Raw genomic sequence first — 20714 nt, 5'->3', positions numbered from 1 at the left:
CAGTTTCTACTTAGACATAGATACCCTCCTCACCTACTTCCAATTATGACATAATTTCCCCAGACAATAACCTGGGTCCACCTGCATATCAGATGTCAGGTGAAGGCAAAAATAGTAAAGTCACAGGCCCTCTAGAATATACCTAAACTAGACCTACTATCTTTTTCCAAAATGGAGACCCCAATCTTCATCTGCAATATTCATGTCTTTAGGTTGATGATTAGTCAACAATTTGTTCTGCATTATATCTTAACTCTTTTTCAGCTACCAGGTTCCATGATGCTAACCAGACTTCCTTGGGCAGAGGACCCCACCATGTGTCTTGGAGCCCCGCCTCCCCAGATCCCTGCCCCACTAGAGAGAAAGAGACAGGCTGGGAGCATGGATCAAAATGTCAACGCTCATATTCAGTGGAGAAGCAATTAAAGAAGCCAGACCTTCCACCTTCCGCATCCCACAATGATGCTGGGTCCATATTCTCAGAGGGGTAAAGAATAGGGAAGCTATCAAGGGAGGAGATTGGATATGGAGCTCTGGGGGTGGGATTGTGTGGAAATGTACCCCTCTTATCCTGTAGTCTTGTCAATATTTCCATTTTATAAATAAAAAATTAAAAAATAAAAATAAAATAGATTGTCATGCTGATAATGAAGAAAATTCATAGAATGCCTTCCCTTCATACAGATCTACTGCTCAGCTAGCTACAAGTTATAACTTCTGGCTTGGTAGATGTGTCTAAAATCCTTCTAAGAAGGAGGAAAACTTTCTTCTAAAAGAAGAGAACATTTCAGGACACATTTATCTACATGCCTATAATAATTTTGTTGTATGTGCACTGTTTATAAATTATTAAAGATGTATTTAAAAATACAGTGTGTAGTATTTGTAACCTTTGAACAAAAACAAAAACTGCATTTAAACAATAAAGTCGTACCCAGGATTTATCTTGAAATTAAATTTTTTATTAAGATATTTAGAGTATAGCATTGCTACAGTGTTTGTGCTCAAGATATTTTAAATAACATTTGGTCGTTGAGGGAGACATAAATTATAGTAAGCATCTTTGTTCCAAAAGTCTGGGCCTTTCCATCCGCACCAGCCCTAGATTAGGAGAAGGGAAAAGAAAATCTTTTGCAAAAAATAAAGGACTGTACCAGTTGAACCTGTAACATTTTATAATCCTGCACCCAACAGAATCTTGGAATAAAACTACTAAACAGCAAAATAGTTCAGCTGGGAGTGCATCTACTTTACCATGCATCCCACCTAGGTACTGAGCTGTATTCAATAGTACTGAGAGAAGTTTTAGTGCTGTGGGATCTTTGCCCTCTCTACCTCCATTTGCTATATATATATTTAGACATAGATACCCTCCTCACCTCATAAAAACATTATATATATATATACATATATATATTTTTTCTCCTTATTGCTGGTGCTCGGTGCCTGTACACTATGAATCTACTGCTCCTGGAGGCTATTATTTCCCTTTTGTTGCCCTTGTTGTTTATCGTTGTTGTTGTTCTTATTATTGTCGTTACTGCTTTCATTGTTGGTGTATAGGACAGAGAGAAACTGAGAGAGGACGGGAAGACAGAGCAGGGGGAGAGAAAGACACCTGCAGACCTACTTCACTGATTATGAAGTGACCCCCGTAGGTAGGGAGCCCAGGGCTCGAACTGGGATCCTTGAGCTGGTCCTTGTGCTTTGTGCCATGTGTGCTTGATCCACTGTGCTACTGCCTGGTTCCCTGTTTTTTAAAACTGACCTAATTAAATCATAACTTCATAGTTCAGAGAAACCTTTTAATGGGCACCAATACTATTGATTTACGTGACATGAGAAAAATGAAAGGTAGTAGGTAACAGTAGGTTTTATTCATTCTTTATGACTTAAAAATTCTATGTATCCTTTGTAATTTAGTATTTTTGGCAAAAATATGTACACTATTTAAAAGTGAAGTTAATTATGTCTTATAACACTTGCCTCCTAAAGATTTTACTGGATTGTCAGGAAAGTCATAGAAAAACAGAAAAGTATGTCATGACTTTTCTGACAACCCTATGCTACCAAGTTTTTACATAAGAATTAGTTGCTTATAAATTCTAAATGATCACATGTAGAGTTATTTTGTCTGATTTTATAATCATTAACACCACTCTTAATTACATCTCAAATTCAGATCCTTTATAGGATGAGATTTAAGATACATGTTAAGAGTTTAAAAATAAATTTAAGGTAGCCCTGGTTTATAAGTATGTATGATGAAAATAAATGGCAAGTAGTTAAGCCTCCATAATGTCTAACATACCATTTAACTGTTTTTGACTAATTGTTAATTATAAAAGGTTATGTATTCCACTTTCCTGTTCTAAGGCACTGATAAACCTCAGTGCATATATGCAAACCTGTAAAAGCTCCAAAGAAATATATTTATGGATTTTGTGTTCTAATTTAAGTATAATAATTGAGAAAGTCTTTATAAATCAAACCTAAAATTTATCTCTTATAATTTATTTTTTGTTTCCTCTTTTTTTTTTTTGGCCTCCAGGGTTATTGGTGGGGCTTGGAGCCTGAACTACGAATCCACTGCTCCTGGACACCATTTTTCCCATTTTTTTGTTACCTTTGTTGTTGTTGTTGCTATTTTTATTGTTGCCATTGCTGTTGTTACTGGATGATACAGAGAGAAATGGAGAAGAGGGGAAGACAGACAGCGGGAGAAAAAGACAGACACCTGCAGACCTGCTTCACCACTTGTGGAGTGACTCCCCTGCAGGTGGGGAACTGGGGCCTTGAACCTGGATCCTTATACCAATCCTTGTGCCATGTGCGCTTAACCTGCTGTGCTACTGCCCGGCCCCATTTCTTCTTTTATTTACTAAGTAGAGAGGCAGTTTTTCACTACAGTCTCAGGTTCTTTCTTTCTTTCTTTTTTTAATAAATATTTATTTATTTATTTATTCCCTTTTGTTGCCCTTGTTGTTTTATTGTTGTAGTTATTATTATTATTGTTGTTGGATAGGACAGAGAGAAATAGAGAGAGGAGGGGAAGACATAGAGGAGGAGAGAAAGATAGACACCTGCAGACCTGCTTCACCACCTGTGAAGCGATTCCCCTGCAGGTGGGGAGCCGGGGTTCAAACCGGGATCCTTATGTCAGTCCTTGTACTTTGCGCCACCTGCGCTTAACCCACTGCGCTACAGCCCGACTCCCAGGTTATTTCTTTACAGTGAGGATACTGTCCTGAGGTAATAATCTAGTGTTCTACTAACAGCTAGTTGGCTATCCTTTGGCTATGGGATTCTTTGCATTTTCTCTATATTTGTGTGAAACAGATACCTACCTTTTCCACAATAACCTGCAGATCTTCGGCACCTGTATAGTGCGGGTCTAGAATCAGAAATTTTATTTGTCCTGTGATCTCATTCCATGCAACGCCTAGTATTGTGTGGGCAAGAACTCCTCCTCCTGTTGATGAGAAAAATATGAACTATGAGTAGGTACAAGTTAAACTCAACTCTCTGTTCAATTTAGAAAGTAGATGATTATTTTGCCTATAATTGATCTTACTATGGCATGAAAATTAATTAGTCTAGTCCCTATCGAAAGGGGGGGAAATGTCCATGAGTAGTGAAGCAGTGCTGCAAGTCTCTCTACCTCTTTCTTTCTTTTCTCTTTCTTTCACTCTCTTCGATTTCCTTCTCCCCTCTCATATACTATGTCTATAAAAAATAATAATAACTAGCCTATATGGTATGAGACCACATGTTTTAAAAAGATAAAAATCACATCTTTGTACCAGACCAGCATAGGGATCCTGGTTCAAGCCCCTGCAGGGGGGTAGCTTCACAAGTGGTTAAGCAGGTCTGTGAGTGTCTATCTTTCTCTTCCCCTTTCTGTCTTCCCCTCCTCTCTCCATTTCTTTTTGTCATGTCCTACAACAACAACAGTGACAACAACAATAATAATAACAATGATAAACAACAAGGGCAACAAAAGGGAGGAAATGGCCTCCAGGAGCAGTGGATTGGTAATGCAGGTACTGAGTCCCAGTGATAACCCTGGAGGCAAAAACAAACAAACAAACAAAAAACTCCCCACATCTTTAAGACAAAAAAGGGACACTTCTATAAAGTTTATATTCCACTGCCATATCCATTGAACTACCTACATTAGATTAGAAAGGAATTAGAGAGGGGCCAAACTCTTAACAGTCACTACTGTGGCACTTCTCTTTTTATGTGGGCTGCTCTCTCTGCTCTTAGTCCTCCTGATGTCTCTGCTCTTAGTACACAGCTGATGTACTCATTCAGTTTTTTTTTCCTTCTAATGGACTGATGAAAGCTGCATACATCCATTTCTTATACTTCCATTGCTGTATACTTGCTGTATTCTATGCAATAGAAGGTCTAGTTTTGTCCTTTACAGAACTATAATCTTTAGATAAACTAATCCAGGACTTTTATTTTTGAAATAAAGCTAAAAGGCTAAGTGATGTACTACAGAGTATCATATAACCAACCAAATTAGTGGCACAACACTGACTTAGGATGCTCAGTGGACTCACTATGTCTTTTTTTTTTAATTATCTTTTTATTGGATAGAAATAGAAATCAAGAGGGATGAGAGAGAGAGAGAGAGACACCTGCAGCACTGCTTTGCCACTCTCAAAGTTTTCCCCCTGCAAGTGGGGACCGGGTGCTCGAACCTGGGTCCTTGTGCATTGTAATGTGCGCTCAACCAGGTGGCCACCATCTGGTCCCGAGACCATCATGCCTTTTCCATATACTCTTAATACTTTAAATATTTGGACATAGTTATCATTTCCCTTCTTAGCTTTTTCTTTTTCTGGTTATTATATTCTATTTGTTTCATAACCATTGCAGAAATTTAAAAAATATCCAAGGCAGTCTGTATGGTATACAAAGATTTCAAACTGTCCAACAATTACTAATTTTATGGGCCACTAAATCTTTATATTAAAGACCTTTGACCCCCAAAACCTCTTACCAATCATTACTGGTGTTCCTTCACTCTGGAAATGATTAGCCAGTTCCCGTCCTTGAGAGACCATTTCAGAACCTTGGCTAGAAAGAAACCATTTTTATCAGATGAACTATTTCTGATATGATGGGGCAAAAATAACTTGGGAGTCAATATTTTCTACTTTTTTTTTTTGGTTATTAAGAAAACAATATATATTTAAGTAAAACTAAGTGATAGGGAACTTAGAAAGTAATCTAAAACAACATAACTATTTAAGGTCAGTAAATATGCCAGGAAAGAAGCAACCAGTTCCAGGTTCTTTGCATCTGGAGTTGTGTAGAAAGCCCTGACTGTTTAACCTGAGACTGAAATTTTGATGCAGACTGGACTCTTCTGGATGGATTTAATTACAAGAAAGATTTTTTTTTTTTTGCCTCCAGGGTTATCGCTGGGGCTCAGTGTCTATACCACGAATTCACTGCTCCTGGCAGCTATCTTTTTCCGTTTTGTTGTTATTATTGTTGGACAGGACAGAGAGAAGTCGAGAGTAGGGGGAGACAAAGATAGACACCTATAGACATGCTTCACTGCTTGTAAAGCCACCCCCCTGCAGGTGGGGAGGTGGGGGCTCCAACTGGGATCGTAACGCTGGTCCTTGAGCTTCGTGCCATGTACGCTTCACTCGGTGTGCTACCTACCACCAGGCCCCCAAGAAAGATGGATTTTAAGTCCTAGGTTTTTGTCCTTTTAACATCAAACTCTGAACCTACGTTTCCTTATCTTTAATTTGTGCCCAATAACACCTGCCCTGTCTATACAATCGGAAATTCTGGGCCTAAAACATAAAATGACTTTGAATAGCCTATGAGACTGGCAGATCTCATATGAAAACTACAAAATGTTTCTAAGTACAACATATTAATTTTAAGGAATGCTTCAACATCTTATACAGCCTATACTTTTGAAGAGAAAAAGAAAAATGGATAGGTAAAAGGAATATTTTAGTTTTATTTGCAGAATCAAACTTCACTGCTCTGGGCTCTCTTTTCATTTAGAAACATAGAGAGTGGAAGAGAAACAAAGGAGAATGAGAGATACCACAGCACCAGATACCACACCTCCAGTGCCACAGCTCCTCCTGTATGATCCTGGGGCTTAAACCTGGGCAGAGAAGGCATGTGACCCATCCTTAGAGTTTTAATTTTAAAGAACGGTGTTACTTAGCTCTTGTTTAATAAGGAGTGTATAAGTAATGCTTTATTGTACAATTTATAATTTATTTCTTAGTGCTGATTTCAATCAGTCCAAATTACTGTTGTGAAATAAGATATATCAAGCTGTTTGGACAATAAGAATGATGTTACTATTGTTATCAAGGTTGTCATATAGGGAATGTATTCTAAAACATAAGATCATTAATAAAGAATTACTGAGATGTTGCCATAGAACACAATATTAGTTTATGTAGCTCATATTTTGATGTTAGAATTAGGATTAAAATAAAAGAATGAATATTTCATTCAGACACACTGGTTTGACATCTTAAGAAGGAAAAGAACATTTAGTTTATTACTTTTAAGACTTTAAAACATTAATATGTGGCTGAGTGCACATGTTACAATGCACAAAGACCTGGGTGGAGCCTGGGTGGAAAGCTTTACTAGTGGTGAAGCAGGGCTGCAGGTGTCACTCTGTCCCTTTCTCTCTCTCTCTCTTTTAAATTATTTTTATTTATTTATTATTGGATAGAGACAGAGCGATTGAGAGGGGAGGTAGAGAAAACGAGAGACAGAGACAGAGAGAGAGAGAGAGAGACAGGGACACCTGCAGCCTTGCTTCACCACTTGTGAGGACCAGCGGTTTGAACCTGGGTCCTTGAGCATTGTGATGTGTACACAACAGATGTGCCACATGCTGGTCCCTTCTCTCTCCCTCTCTACTTCTGGCCATCTCTAGCTAATAAATACATGAAGACAATAAAAACAAAAACAAAATCAAAAAACAAAACAAATGCTCTCTGTCCCCATCTTGTATACTCACTCAAAGTTGACATATTTTCAAGTTCTCTGCTCCTAGGCTAAAATTAGACCTAGACAATACACATATATATCACAAAATTTAATTAAAACTTCAAAGTCATTAAAAAAAATTAAAAAAACCCTAAAATAGAGCCAGAGAGATAGCATAATTGTTATATAAAAGACTTTGATGCCTGAGGTTTTGCAGTCCTAGGCTCAATCCCAGGAACCACACCATTAACCAGCTGAATAATGAGTGCCCTGCTAAAAATAATGAAAACAAAACAAACAAACCAAAACACATTTTAGGGCTAATTTTTTTTTTCTTTTTAATTTATGTAGTGTTGAGGAGTGAACCCAGGGTCTTGTGCATGTACTTTATCACTCAATCACACTGATGGCCCAATTCATGACAATTTTTGTTTGTTTTACTAGGGAAGTAGTAATTTATAAGATAGTTGTCACATGGGAACAATTTCTCATCTTCCCAAAAAATATGTCTATGCACCATTCCCATTACCAACCTAGGTCCAACTCCAGCACGATGGAAAATAATATTTTTAAAACAATGAGGCAATGAAGATGAAGAGAAAGGAGAGAGGAAAAAAAAATCATGAGGGTAAATATATCATTTTTCTACTACCACTATTTAAATAACATGGCAAATTCCCTTTAAAATGATTTATCTAAGTTTTTTTTTAGTTAATTTTTTTGCTTTTGCATTGGGGGTTAATGGTTTACAGTACAGTCTTTACCACATAGGCACAGCCTCTCATCTCCCCTTGACTGGTGTTTAAGAGACATACCAGGATCCAAGTGTCCCTTCATCCTGTCCCTCTTCCTCCTTCCCCAGAGTCCTTTGCTTTTGTGTACTATGCCACTCCCAGTCCAAGCTTCACCTTATGTTTTCCCTTAAGTATTTAAAGTGTTCTTACCTGACAAACAATATCTTTGAAGTTACACCAATCAATTGATTTAGAACTAGCTGCACCTCAATAGATCCAATCCATTGTCGTGATCCTACAAATGCTGCTGGTTTGTCTCCGGCATCAACTAAAGCCTTTATGTATTTACAAATACAAAAATAAATAAATAAATAAAAGGGAAAAGAGATAAAGAAAGGAGAGAATTCTGTCCAAAAGACAGCTATTAAAATTATATTAATTGCCGGTATTTTTTTTTTGTCTTTAAATAGTACTGTCTATAACATAAGATACTACTAACTATTAATGGTATACTAAAGATTAGTAAAATGTATGTTGATAGTAATTTAAAATGACAAATATACCTGCTGAATTTCTTTGTGGGTTGGAATGGATCTCTCTGTATAGCCCTGATGTTTGAACCAGGAGCAGATAGTCTGCAGAGATCGGTACGCACAGCCCCAGCCATTGTCATCTATCCGATCTTGCATATAATGATGATAACCATAGATGCCCTGGACTACATGAACCTATATTAAAAAAAATAATATAGTAAAATATTAACATAAGACACACACACACACAATCACATTTACAGTCCTAGGGTCAAACTGTTTTTAGTTTTCCCCATAAAAATGTCTTCATGGAGCTATACTTTAATACTATGCCCCCAACTTATTCAATATAATTAAATATCCAAAGTTCTTATCAAAGCCCATATAAAGCTGGCAAGTTCTACCTTGTGAAATTCCTCCCCAACTTCATCTCCTACCTCTTTCCCCTTTTGCTCACTCTGATTTAGGTTTCAGGTAAATCAAAGCAATTCATAATTCTCTCTGCCTGGAACACTCCTTTCTCATATAATTTCACAGCCTGCATTTTTACTTTACTCAAGTCTTTGTTCAAATGCTAGAGGCCTCCTCTGGTTACCCAACCCAAAAAGGCATATTCATTCCTTCTCCACAAACCCACTGCCCTGGCCCTGTCTTCTCTATCTTGTTTTATTTAACTTTTCAAAACATGGACCACTACTTAATACATTACTTAAAAAATATCTGTCTGTCCATATTAATATGTGAGTTCAAAATGCACATGCACAGTGTCTTATTCCTGGGCCTAAATCTTCACAATCAATATGACAAAAAGGATACAATTAATGTTTGCTAACTAAATGATGAGGGAATGAAAGAAAGATTAAAAGAATGGAAAAATAAACAAACGAAGGGTCCAAATAATGGGCCATATAAAGAATGCTTCTGACAGGTTTGGGGTATGGATCGACCTGTTAACGTTCATGTTCAGTGCAGAAGTAATTACAGAAGCCAGACTTCCACCTTCTGCTCCCCATAAAGATCTTTGGTCCATATTGCCAGAGGGATAAAGAATAGGGAAGCTTTGGGGGCTGGGTGGTGGAGCACCTGGTTAAGCGCACATACACACTATAGTGTGCAAGGACCCAGGTTCAAGCCCCTGGTCCCCACTTGCAGGGGGAAAGCTTCATGAGTGACAAAGTAGGATTGCAGATGTCTCTGTGTCTCTCCCTCTCTACCTCCCTCTCCTTTCTCAATTTCTCTCTGTCTCTACTCAAAATAAATAAAGATAAAAAAATAGTTTTATAAAAAAAAAATAGGAACATTTCGAATGGAGGGGATAAGATACAAAACTTTGGTGGTGGGAACTGTATGGAATTGTACCCCTCTCATCCCACAATCTTGTCCATCATTGTTAAATCACTAATAAAAAATTAAATAAAATTTCTAAAAAAGAATGCTTCTGTAATTTTAGAATTTTTATCTTTTCTTAGGGGTAGAATTTAGGCAGATGTTCCTATGGTTTAGTTTGATGGGTGTCAGGCAAAGTAATACATAACACTACCATCAGCTAGAGTCATAGTATGCTATTAGAGGTCCTTAAATAAGAGTCCATTGATTCCCATAAACAATTAGTTACACTCACCATTCCATTCTCTACATTAGGTGGATTGAGATAGGTATGTGGATTTCGAATGTATCCATCTTTGTAGGGTTCATCTGGAAAGTGATAAGCATTAGACCTTTTGAAATATGGTCTGTTATGAGGCAGGTTGAAGCGATCATGCAACTCCTAAGTGAATTTAGAATCAACAAAAGAGAAGAAAACAAGGTTTTGATTTACATTATAGTCAATAAAGTAAAGCTATAAAACAAAGAAAAATAACTACATAATGTCTGTGTTATCAAATATATTCATGATTAAGTCACTAAAGTCAAAGGGAAGAGACTTAAAATCCATTATTTATTTTTGCTTGGTTTCTGTATAGGAACTAGAAGGTAACATAGAAAATAACAATTTGTGGGTGGGGATAGATAGCATAATGGTTATGCAAAGAGACTCTCATACCTGAGGCTCTGAAGTCCCAGGTTCAATCCCCCATACCACCAAAAGCCAGAGCTGTGCAGTACTCTGGTATTTCTCTCTGTGTCTTTCTCTCTCTGCATCTCTCTCAAAAATAAAATAAAATAAAATAAAATAAAATAAAATAAAATAAAATACTTTAAAAGTAACAATTTGTTAGAATGAGCTGAGATAATTTAAAATTATCTATTGTAACATAATCTGTTGAGATAATAAGTTATTTGTAATTAACAATGATATAAACATAATCTATGTATTTTGAAAACCAGGTTTAGAGAACCTACCAAGTATCAAGGGTAATAAATTACACAGCTGAAACTGGTGCTATTAAACTATCCAATATGGCATCAAAATAATATACACATATATTTAATTTCATGAGTTTTCCTAATTATATAAAATATGTAATATTTACTTTGTAAAATGTTCTTTTTCATGTCTCCTGTGTACTCAGCGTGAATGAGATAATCACTTGGGTAGCTGTTGCCTCTTAAAGTCAATTCATCTACTGCTTGCAGGCAAGTAGAAAGGGTTACAATATTATACTTTTTCTTTAGGGTAGAGATTAGGCAGATGTTTCCATGGCATAATCTGATGGGTACATAAATTAGATGCACTCCAGAACCAGTCAATTTGACAATTAATCTAATTTATTTTATGCTGATCATGTTTCCTTCAAAATATCTCTATAAAACCCAAAGAACCCTGGCATTTGGTATGGAGTATAACTATAAACCTAAAGAGGATTAGCATAAATTCAAATTTCCCTTTCCCAGCTATAATCTTATCTCTCTTTACAACTATAAAAGGGAAAAAGGAATTTGTTAACACTCATCTACTACTCCAGGCATTTTAAATGTTTACAGAAAAAAAATCATAGAACATCTGAAACATATTGAGCACATGAAATTTAAATAATATATATATATTAGTATATTTTTTTCATTAATTCAAAATCAAGTTCCATGACAGAAGTTAAACATGTAATATAGATGGTTCCCATTTTTAAAAACTAAATCATAAAATAATTTTAATTTATTAGAAATATATAATTAAATACAAAAATGAATGATATTTCTTTTAAGGAAAATGAACTGGTTTTACCTTTCTATAGACCTGAAGCTGAGCATCTGGAATTCCTGATGGATATGATATAGATATAAGACTTTTCTTCCCAGGTAACAAAAAATGCAGTGGTTCAGGAACAATAATAGATGTCCCTTTCATGTATTTCAAAATGCATTTTTCCATATCATTTAGCTGATTATGAACTGCATCAACTAGAAGTTTACGAACTCTGTGGGAGGAGATATACAGATGCTTTAACAAAAATTATATTGGCATGAAATAGTATATCTTGAATATAGTGGGAAAAGCAAACAAAAAGACGTGATAGAACCAGGTTTAATGGAAGAAATCTACATTATGCAAAGTTAGTTAAACTGCATTTTTCCTTTGTGTAGAAATATGAGAAGTGCTATAGGTTTTAACATAATATGATTCTTTCTCCTAATATACATTTAATTACTGCATGCCATCAAGTTTAATAATACACAGAAATCACAACAAATACAGAATCCCTTAAATATGCTTAGGTATTTTTAAATATCCTTAAATATTTTTACACGGGCTCTCATTACCCTAGCAAAGAGTCCTGCTTTCAATGTGGCAGTAGTTGGCCGGCAAAGTAGCTCATTTGGATAGTGCACTGTTTGCCATGTACACAACCAAAGTTTGTGCCCAGCCCCCATTGCACTGAGGCAAGCTTCAGTACTACGGACTCTCCATGCCACCCCGCTGAAAAAGTCAGTCTGAAGCAGTAAAGCCCTGGAGACGACACCTTCCCCCCAAAGCAGCAGTAGTGCTGTGAAACACTTACTTTCCCCATGTTTCTTCTGGAGCAACAGATAGGACTGCATCAACTGGTAAAGTCATAGTAACATAGTGGTGTCCGCCACTTTCTCTTTCAATGATTGGGGTTACAGCTGTCACAGTGGTTGACATTTCCAGCATAAGATCTATATTTACTATTTGATGCTATATAGAAAAACAGCAATAGTCAACTTGTAAATACACTGAACACTAACTATAAAGGGTAAGTAAAAGGACTGTTTAAAGCACATGTAAAGTTATATTAAATTGTTTAAAACCTCAAATTTTATCTCAATTTTTTTCTCTGCTTCAAAATAACCTCAGAAGATGTAATGATTGAATACAGATTCTTTTGTTTTTAATGGAGGGGGGAGTAAATGGTTCACAGTGCAGTTAATTACTCATCTCCTCATGTATCATGCAACAAGGCCTCAAGGCTCTCTCTGCCCTCCTCTCTCTCCTTTCTCAGAGTTCTTCGTCTCAGTTTAATATATCCCACCCAGTCCAAGCTTCACTTTGTGACTTCCCTTTCTGTTCTTATTTCTTTAGTTCCACCTATATGTGTGATGTCATTTGGAACTTGTCATGACATATATATATATATATATATATATATATATATATATATATTTTTTTTTTTTTTTTTTTCATATCCACTCATCTAGATTGACTATATTTCAACAAAAATTAAAGCTGGTATAGGTATACTGGGTTTATTATATCAGTCTCTGCAATTCTGTACTGATTTAAAAAAACGAATGAACAAAATAAAACTAACACACATCTGAGTAACTTCTAATCATGTGATGACTTATTATCCCTGGTCTGAAGATATAAGCAGGTTTGAGTCCCCGCTCCCCACCTGCAGGGGGCATTGCTTCACAAGCGGTGAAGCAGGTCTGCAGGTGTCTCTTTCCCCCTTTATCTTCCCCTCCTCTAGATTTCCCTCTGTCCTATCCAACAACAATGACGTCAATAATAACTACAACAATAAAACAACAAGGGCAACAAAAGGGGACAAATAAGTAAATATAAAAAAAGATATAAGCAAATGGTGAACTTTATTAGGTTTGGTTTTGACAGTGCTGAAACACAGCAGATACTGGGAGTTATATTTCTTATTGGAAAAAGGTCAGCAACTGTGTGAGGTTGAAGTAGCATGGAAAGTACCAGTATGAACATAAAAACAGAAATGTATATGTTACAGACGTGTGGATGTATAGACTGCACATGTAGGTGTGTTTGCTCCTTGAAAAAACAGCTGATTTTTGAGTAGGAACAGGGATAGAAGATGATGAGCTTAGAACACTTTGTAGAAAATATCAGTGTTAGAAAAAAAAAAAATGCAGTGTCAAGAGGACACTGGAGCCAAGTGGAAGCAGCTTCTGTAAGTCAAATCTTGGAAACTATGAGCATCAAAATAACTAAGGATAGTAACAAAATATCACTAATTTAATAAAATAAGAACCCATGATTCCACACAGATAATAGGGAAAAGGGAAGCTTATCCTCACAGCATAATGTTATCAAGTAAATTCCAAAGGAAAAGATAAGAAACTTAGCACTTTGTAACCAGCAGATATATGCTGGGTTCCGGCAAGAATTAACAATGAATGATAAAAGTGGTGGTTAGGGGCTAGGAGGTGACACACCCTGTGGGGTATAGTCTCTATTTTGCATGAGGCCCCAAGTTAATGTTCAGGTACCACATGGGTGTACCATGGATGGCAAAGGGCTGAAGGGCAGAGGCATGTGGCATGTTTTTTTCTGTCTATGTCACCTTTGACCACCCCACCCCGCCAAAAAAAGAAAAATAACAAAAATCGGCCTGAGGGGCCAGGTGGTGGTGCACCCATGCTATAATGCTCAAGGGCCCAGCTTCAAGCTCCTGGTCCCACCCACCCTGTAAGGGGTGGGATGGGGTGGGCTCATGAGTGGAGAAGCAGTGTTGCTGGTGTCTTTTTTTCTCTCTCCCTACTACCCCTTCCCTTTCAATTTCTGTCTCTGTCCTAAATAAACAAAAAAATAATAATAATTTGAAAAAAAGAGGGGAGGAAGAAGGGAAAGAAGAAAGAAAGAAAATTTAGTTTGGGAGTCCCCTGAGTGGTGCTGTACATGCATGAGGCTTTGGGTTCATCCCCTGAAGTCATATAAAACAAGTGATAATTAATAACAATAATTTGATGAAGAATAAGATGGAAACAGTCTCTTAAAACATTTTCTTAAGATACTTAACAATTAATTATAAGGAAAAAAATTGTACCCTTATAGTTGAGAAAACTGGCAGAAAGTAATAAAAGTTTGCCTCCCTAATACTAGGAACAAATTGATAGCATATGCCTCTTTAGTACGATGTACTGAGAAGGGCACATTACTTCTGAGGCATCCCTAACAATAGTGTAAGACTAACCTGCAGCTAATATGAGGAAGGAAAAAAAAACAAACTCAACTGAGGAACACTCCATAAAATCAACTTATACTCCTCAAAATGTTATGTTCCAACTATTAGTTATTGCAAATCACTATCTACAGCATACATGCTTTTCTTTTTTTTAATTATATATATATTTTTTTTAATTTATGAGAAATACAGGAGGAGAGAGAAAGAACCAGATTATCACTCTGGCACATGTGCTGCTGGGGATCGAACTTGAGACCTCATGCTTGAGAGTCCAAAGCTTTGTCACTGTGCCACCTCCCGGACCACATACATGCTTTTCTTAAGTCTTCATCTGTAAATCTAACAGTTCATGTAGACTTCTCATTGGTGTCTAAAATCTAATGCAAATGAAACTGTCGTCGCCACCTTATTATTGCTACCGAAGCAAGAAAATAGTCCTTCTCCAATCATTTTCCCAGTATAATCCATTTCTTTTTATTTATTTATTTTTGACTCCAGGGTTATTGCCGGGGCTTGGTGCACCACAAATCCACTGCTCCTGGAAGCCATTTTTTCCCTTTTGTTACCCTGTTTTTTTTTTTTTTTTTTTTTACCATCGTTGAAGTTATTATTATCATTGTTATTTATGTCATTGTTGTTGATAGGACAGGGAGAAATGGAGAGAGGAGGGGAAGACAGAGAGGGGGAGAGAAAAACAGACACCAGCAGACCTGTTCACCGCCTGTGAAGCGACTCCAACTGGGATCCTTATGCTAGTCCTTGTGCTTTGTGCCACGTGCGCTTAGCCCACTGTGCTACTGCCGGACCCCCAGTATAATCCATTTCTAAATACTTCCTGCTCTATTACTGTAGCCACTGGTTTAGTCTGGCTTCACTTGAATTGGCCCCACCTACATCAGCCACATGTCTACCATATTTTTCCATTACCAGTCTGGAAAAAACACTATCAACATATTAAATTTATATCACTTCCTCGACAGAAGTAGTACCTCCATGTTCCCAATATCTGGCAACATAACATGCATCACCGTTACGTTTGAGAATGATTCCTTTTTACTTTGTTTTTAAAAAGAATTTGTAAACACAACATGTAAACATAAATTTTGTTTTTGTGGGAGCAAAGAAAGCTTCCAAAACCATATTTTAGGATATGTGTTTTAATGAGACAAATGTTTATAGATAGGTAAAATGTACAAACTCCTCTGATAAATCACTTAATCTTTCTGAACCTCAACAATCTGATCTGACATATAATAGAGTTGGATTAAATAATATTTATGATCTCACTTAACTCCAAATTCATGGATTTAAAATGTTTACTGCTAAGAAGATAATTTGCTTACCATGCCTGTTAACTTTCTGTCCTTCTTTCTCATGAATTTTCGTTTTGTATCTTCTTCCTGGTCAAGTCTGAATTTTTAACACACAGGTTTACAATATGAAGTGGGGTTTTGAAAATATTTCTAGCAATTTTCAAATATACTCACTGAATAAAGCGCATTATGTTCTTGCAAGTAGAACTATCAGTCAGTTCTCCTGGAATGGTGTTTATGTCACTGTTAGGCCAGACATATATGGAACTGTGGCAAATTCTGAACACAAGTGCATTTGAAGAAAGTTTGGTTGACAAGTCACTCAACACATGCTTTAGTGCTTTCTTGATAAAAGTTTCTAAATTAAAAGAAAACAAAGCCAACAAGAAAAAGTTTATACTTGTTAAAATGAATACCTGTAAACATGGACTTCTATTTCCCAAAATCAACAATTAAAAATTTCTGTCTTTATTTTTTAAAAATTGAAGTGAAATCTACAGACCATAAAATCCATTGTTTTAACGAGAATAAATCATTGTTTTTAGGTTATTCATGAAGTTTTACACCTATCTCTATATAATTCCAGAACACTTTTTTTAAAAAATAAATTCTATAACTATCAGTAGTCTATAACAATCATGAATCTACTTTTGTCTTTATAAATTTGTCTATTCTGGACACTTCATAAAAATGAAATCACATATAAAATTTTTTTTTTCCCTGTCTGGCTTCTTTTACTTAGGTTAATAATTTCCACAAGTTACATCCACTTTAAGTCAGAAGTGGAAGGATGAATATGGGATAATGTCACTCATAGGCAGAAGCTGAAAAACAAGATCAGAAGGGAAAACATTAAGCAGAATTTGGACTGGAGTTGGTGTATTGTATCAAAGCAAAGATTCTGGGGTTGGGAGGGGGGTGCTCAGGTCCTGGAACATGATGGCAGAGGACTTAGTGGGGGTTGTATTGTTATGTGGAAAACTGGGAAATGTTATGTATGTACAAACTATTGTATTTTACTGTCAACTGTAAACCATTAATCCCCCAATAAAGAAATTTAAAAAAAAGAATAAAAAAAAAATCTTGTGGCATGAATCAGTATTTACTCTTAGTGTTTTAAAAATAATATTGCACACACTTTGTTTATCTGTTCTTAAGGGGATATGCATTTGAGTTGTTTTTATCTTGTGGTTCAAATAAACACTGCTTCTATGAACATTTGGGTATAAGTTACTTTGTGAATACCTTTTCATTTTTTAAAATATTTATTTATTCCTTTTTGTTGTCCTTGTTTTATTGTTGTAGTTATTCTTGTCATCGTCGTTGTTGGATAGGACAGAGAGAAATGGAGAGAGGAGGGGAAGACGGGGGGGGGGGGTTTGAGAAAGATAGACACCTGCAGACCTGCTTCACCACCTGTGAAGCGACTCCCTTGCAGGTGCGGAGCCGGGGGCTTGAACCGGGATCCTTACTCTAGTCCTTGCGCTTTGCGCCACCTGCGCTTAACCTACTGCGCTACCGCCGGACTCCCATACCTTTTCTTTTTTGTTGGTGGTTACTTACAAAAAGAATTATTGGGGCAGGGGAATTAGCATAATAGTTGTGCAAAAGATTTTCACATATGAGACTCCAAAGTCCCATGTACAATCAATCCCTGGCACCACCACTAGCCAGAGTTGAGCAGTGCTCTGGTCTCGTTCTCTCTGTATCTCTATCATTAAAATATTAAAATGAATATGTTTTAAAAGGAAAATAACTACCAGATATGGTAACTCTATATCCAACTTTTTGAGTAGCTGCTAACCTGTTTTTCATAACAGGCTTTTTATTATTCCTAACAGCAGCATATGTGATTCCAATTACTTTCAAAATACATACTATATCAGTAAAGCTACTAAGTGAAATTTTCTTGAAGTTCTTTATCCTTAAACTAGGTCCCACTAAGACTATAAAATATTGCATTACAGAAGTCACAGGAATTTCTTTGTGTCATATACCATCAACCTGATAGTTGCTTGGTCTTATTTTAGGGAGCTGAAAAGTGCTTTCCTGGTTATAAAGTCATTAACAATATAAAAATAAAATATCTGAAGATAAAATATGTGTCTTATAATTCTAAATACTAAGCCAGTTTTGTTTAATCCTGTGGTATTTAAGTATCTATCACACTGACATCTAAATAAATAAATACCATATTATAGAACAGAAGAGGTTTTAATAAGTGATACCAGACATTTATCTTATTCACTTGAAAAAATTAAGAGACTCTCAGCATATTTTATCACTAATTTTACAGTTAGTAAAGTATTTTAGCTGACTTACCATCAGCAGTAGCTAGCTGAAAAGCTAGTTCAAGGCCTCCTCTTATTCTGAAGAGTATATCTGTAGTCTCTGAAATCACCTAATACAAATGAAAAAAAAAATCCTTATCACATTTTTAAAGGCTGAGTGGTTTTATTCCATAAATTTTAACGAACTGAAAGGTCATGCTTTTGCCCCAAATCTACTTCTGAGGATTTATTCTAAATAAATAATGAAGAAAATTGAGAGTGAATTTAGATGTAATTGTTGTCCAAGTATACTGTTGTTCATCAGCACAAAAACATTTTAAAAAGGAAATAACCTAAGCAACAATCGGTAAGATGTTGGTTAAATAAAAACAATGATATACAAAAATATAGTACTCACTTGAATAAAGTTTATTTAATGAGAAAAAGACAATGAAGAAAGTAAAAGCTAAAATACAGAGGGCCCTGGGAGGCAGTTCAGCAGTAGACTGCGAGGCCTTGGCTTCTATTCTTGGCACCATGCAGAAGTGGTAAAAGAAAGCACCAAGCTGAAAATGGGTAGGCATCCTCCTGCAAGCCCCCTTCCCCCCCAAAGCATTTGGGGACGGGTTGGTGGTATAGTGTCTTTCCCTCTTTCTCTGAGAAAGTCTGCCTGGGGTGGTGAATTCCTGTGTGTTCGTTCTCTCTCTCTCTCTCTCTCTCTCTCTCACACACACACACACACACACACACACACACACACACACAGGTACACGGGGGGGGGTAAGAGAGAGTGAGAGATAGAGGTAGAGAGGAAAAGAGAGGGAAAATGAAAGAAGGGAGAGAAAGAAACTCCATAGATAGCAGAATACAGTCTACTCTCTTGCTCTCGCTCAAATTATATAATGAAAATTGGACTAAGGAGATTGTTTAGTAAAATCATATATCTAAGAGGTCTTAGACTGGTTCCTCCAGCACCACAAAACAAACACAAAACATCCTGGTAGCCTGGAAGGTGCCTGCAAAGGAAAGTTGTGGTCTTCAAGCCTAAGGTCACCTCTCTCTCCTCACCTCTGTCAATTTATCTTAAGAAGACAGACAAGCACAGAATTTAACTCTGCTACTGTAAGAATTTTGCACAATTTAATTCCTCAAGCCTATATCTTCTATAAAACTCAAAAAGTGTTTAACTTAACAGAGTTGTGAAGATTTCATTGGAGAAAAAACATGAATGTACTAGAATTTTCTTAGATTTCTGAATTGAGATAGATACGGGGATTAACAATTTCAAAGGAGAGATGAAGGTAGAGGTGAAAGAGTCAGTTCCATGCAGGGCTATCAGTTTGGTGAAGGCTTCTTGAAAGACCACTGACAGATGGTTACAACTGATGGTGGAAGCCAAATACAGACAGCAGAAGTAGTGAGAGTAATAATGAATAGCTACTCAGAAGTGGAATCCCTCCAACTTGATTGCTGACCGTATGTTCAGCAATTGAGAAGAGGACGACTTCCAGGATTTTGGCATGCACAACAAAGTGGATTGTGCTGCCCCTCACTGAGATGACCTCTGTGGAGGAAAAGCAAGAGTGTGGGAGTAGGAGCAGGGCAGAGAGAAATGACAAGTTAGTTTTGAATTTGTTAAGTTTGAAAGACACGAGCTTACCAGTTAGTAGAGTTGTGGTTCGAACTCAGGGAAGATTAAAAAAAAAAGTCTAAGATGGAGATAGAAGTTAGGCAGGAAGAACAGGGCATAAGGAAAAGCATCTCTTACTTTTTCTGTCACATAAAATAAAACCTTAGGAAAAAAAGACAGGGAAGAACATCATTTAATTATGTTACTGTAACGTACGTGTGTGTGTGTGTGTGTGTGTGTGTGTGTGCGCGCGCGCAATTTAATCCTTCAAGTCTAGAGGGGGTTGGAATTGGGGTGGGATCCTGAAGAGTGTGAAATCTGGAAAGCTAAGGGAACATAAGATTTAAGGAAAGTTACTCCCATCCTTTTCAGGTTCAATGCTTAAAAAAAAAAATCTTTAAAACCTCTAAGTAACTCTGATTTCAGAAGGCATTTATAAAAAGGGGGGCAGGGAGTGTATTCCTAAATGCAAATGAGCCGGGGTGTGTGGTGGGGGTGGATGTAGGGTGCTGGTGACTATTCTAGGTTGTGCACGCCTGTTTCCCTGTGGCCTAAACTAGTAGACAGGCAGCCTTTAAGGAACATGGAATTCGCAGCTGTCATCATGATCCCAGCAGAAACAGCTCTTTTCCAGGGCTGTGAAGTTAGTTGTACCGACCGCAGCTACGGAAGTCTGAGGTGGGGGGCCCGCAGGAGTCAGAGGCTGAGCAGAGATACTCACCATGTTGGAGACGTGGCGCTGAAATACACTGACACCTGCCCAGTGGGCCGACCCGGAAGCGGTGCTGGTCGGAGGAACCAGGCCGGGGATGGTTGACTACAACTCCCGACATGCCCTGCAAAGTCGACGCCAGGGGAGCGTACCACTCTATACCTTGGGCGTGGCAGACAGGAGGACAAGGC

The 20714-nt window shown here is 37.0% G+C and overlaps 1 protein-coding gene across 4 annotated transcripts; it reads right to left on the bottom strand.

Moving 5' to 3' along the window:
• Positions 1-940: 940 nt before the first annotated feature.
• UFSP2 (UFM1 specific peptidase 2) lies at positions 941-20676 on the bottom strand. 4 transcript variants are annotated; one of them, XM_007517666.3, is made up of 12 exons: positions 20533-20676; positions 18234-18312; positions 16086-16269; positions 15942-16008; positions 12205-12362; positions 11430-11622; positions 9888-10034; positions 8297-8461; positions 7944-8068; positions 5015-5091; positions 3348-3472; positions 941-1101 (listed from the first exon to the last, which is right to left on the bottom strand). In XM_007517666.3, the coding sequence occupies exons 1-12, from the start codon at positions 20533-20535 to the stop codon at positions 1015-1017; spliced, it is 1410 nt and encodes a 469-aa protein (XP_007517728.2). In that variant the 5' UTR covers positions 20536-20676; the 3' UTR covers positions 941-1014. The 4 variants fall into 4 exon arrangements, with proteins under 4 accessions (XP_007517728.2, XP_060039819.1, XP_016041296.2 ...); XM_060183836.1 differs by having other exon boundaries at positions 16086-16190; positions 20533-20607; XM_016185810.2 differs by lacking the exon at positions 20533-20676 and adding an exon at positions 19842-19973.
• Between the last annotated feature and the right edge of the window lie 38 nt (positions 20677-20714).

The sequence above is a fragment of the Erinaceus europaeus genome, chromosome 2 (genome assembly GCF_950295315.1).
Source record: "Erinaceus europaeus chromosome 2, mEriEur2.1, whole genome shotgun sequence".
Lineage (NCBI taxonomy): Eukaryota > Metazoa > Chordata > Mammalia > Eulipotyphla > Erinaceidae > Erinaceus > Erinaceus europaeus.
Note: the sequence above shows the minus strand (reverse complement) of the source record. Positions and strands in the feature narration are given on the sequence as shown.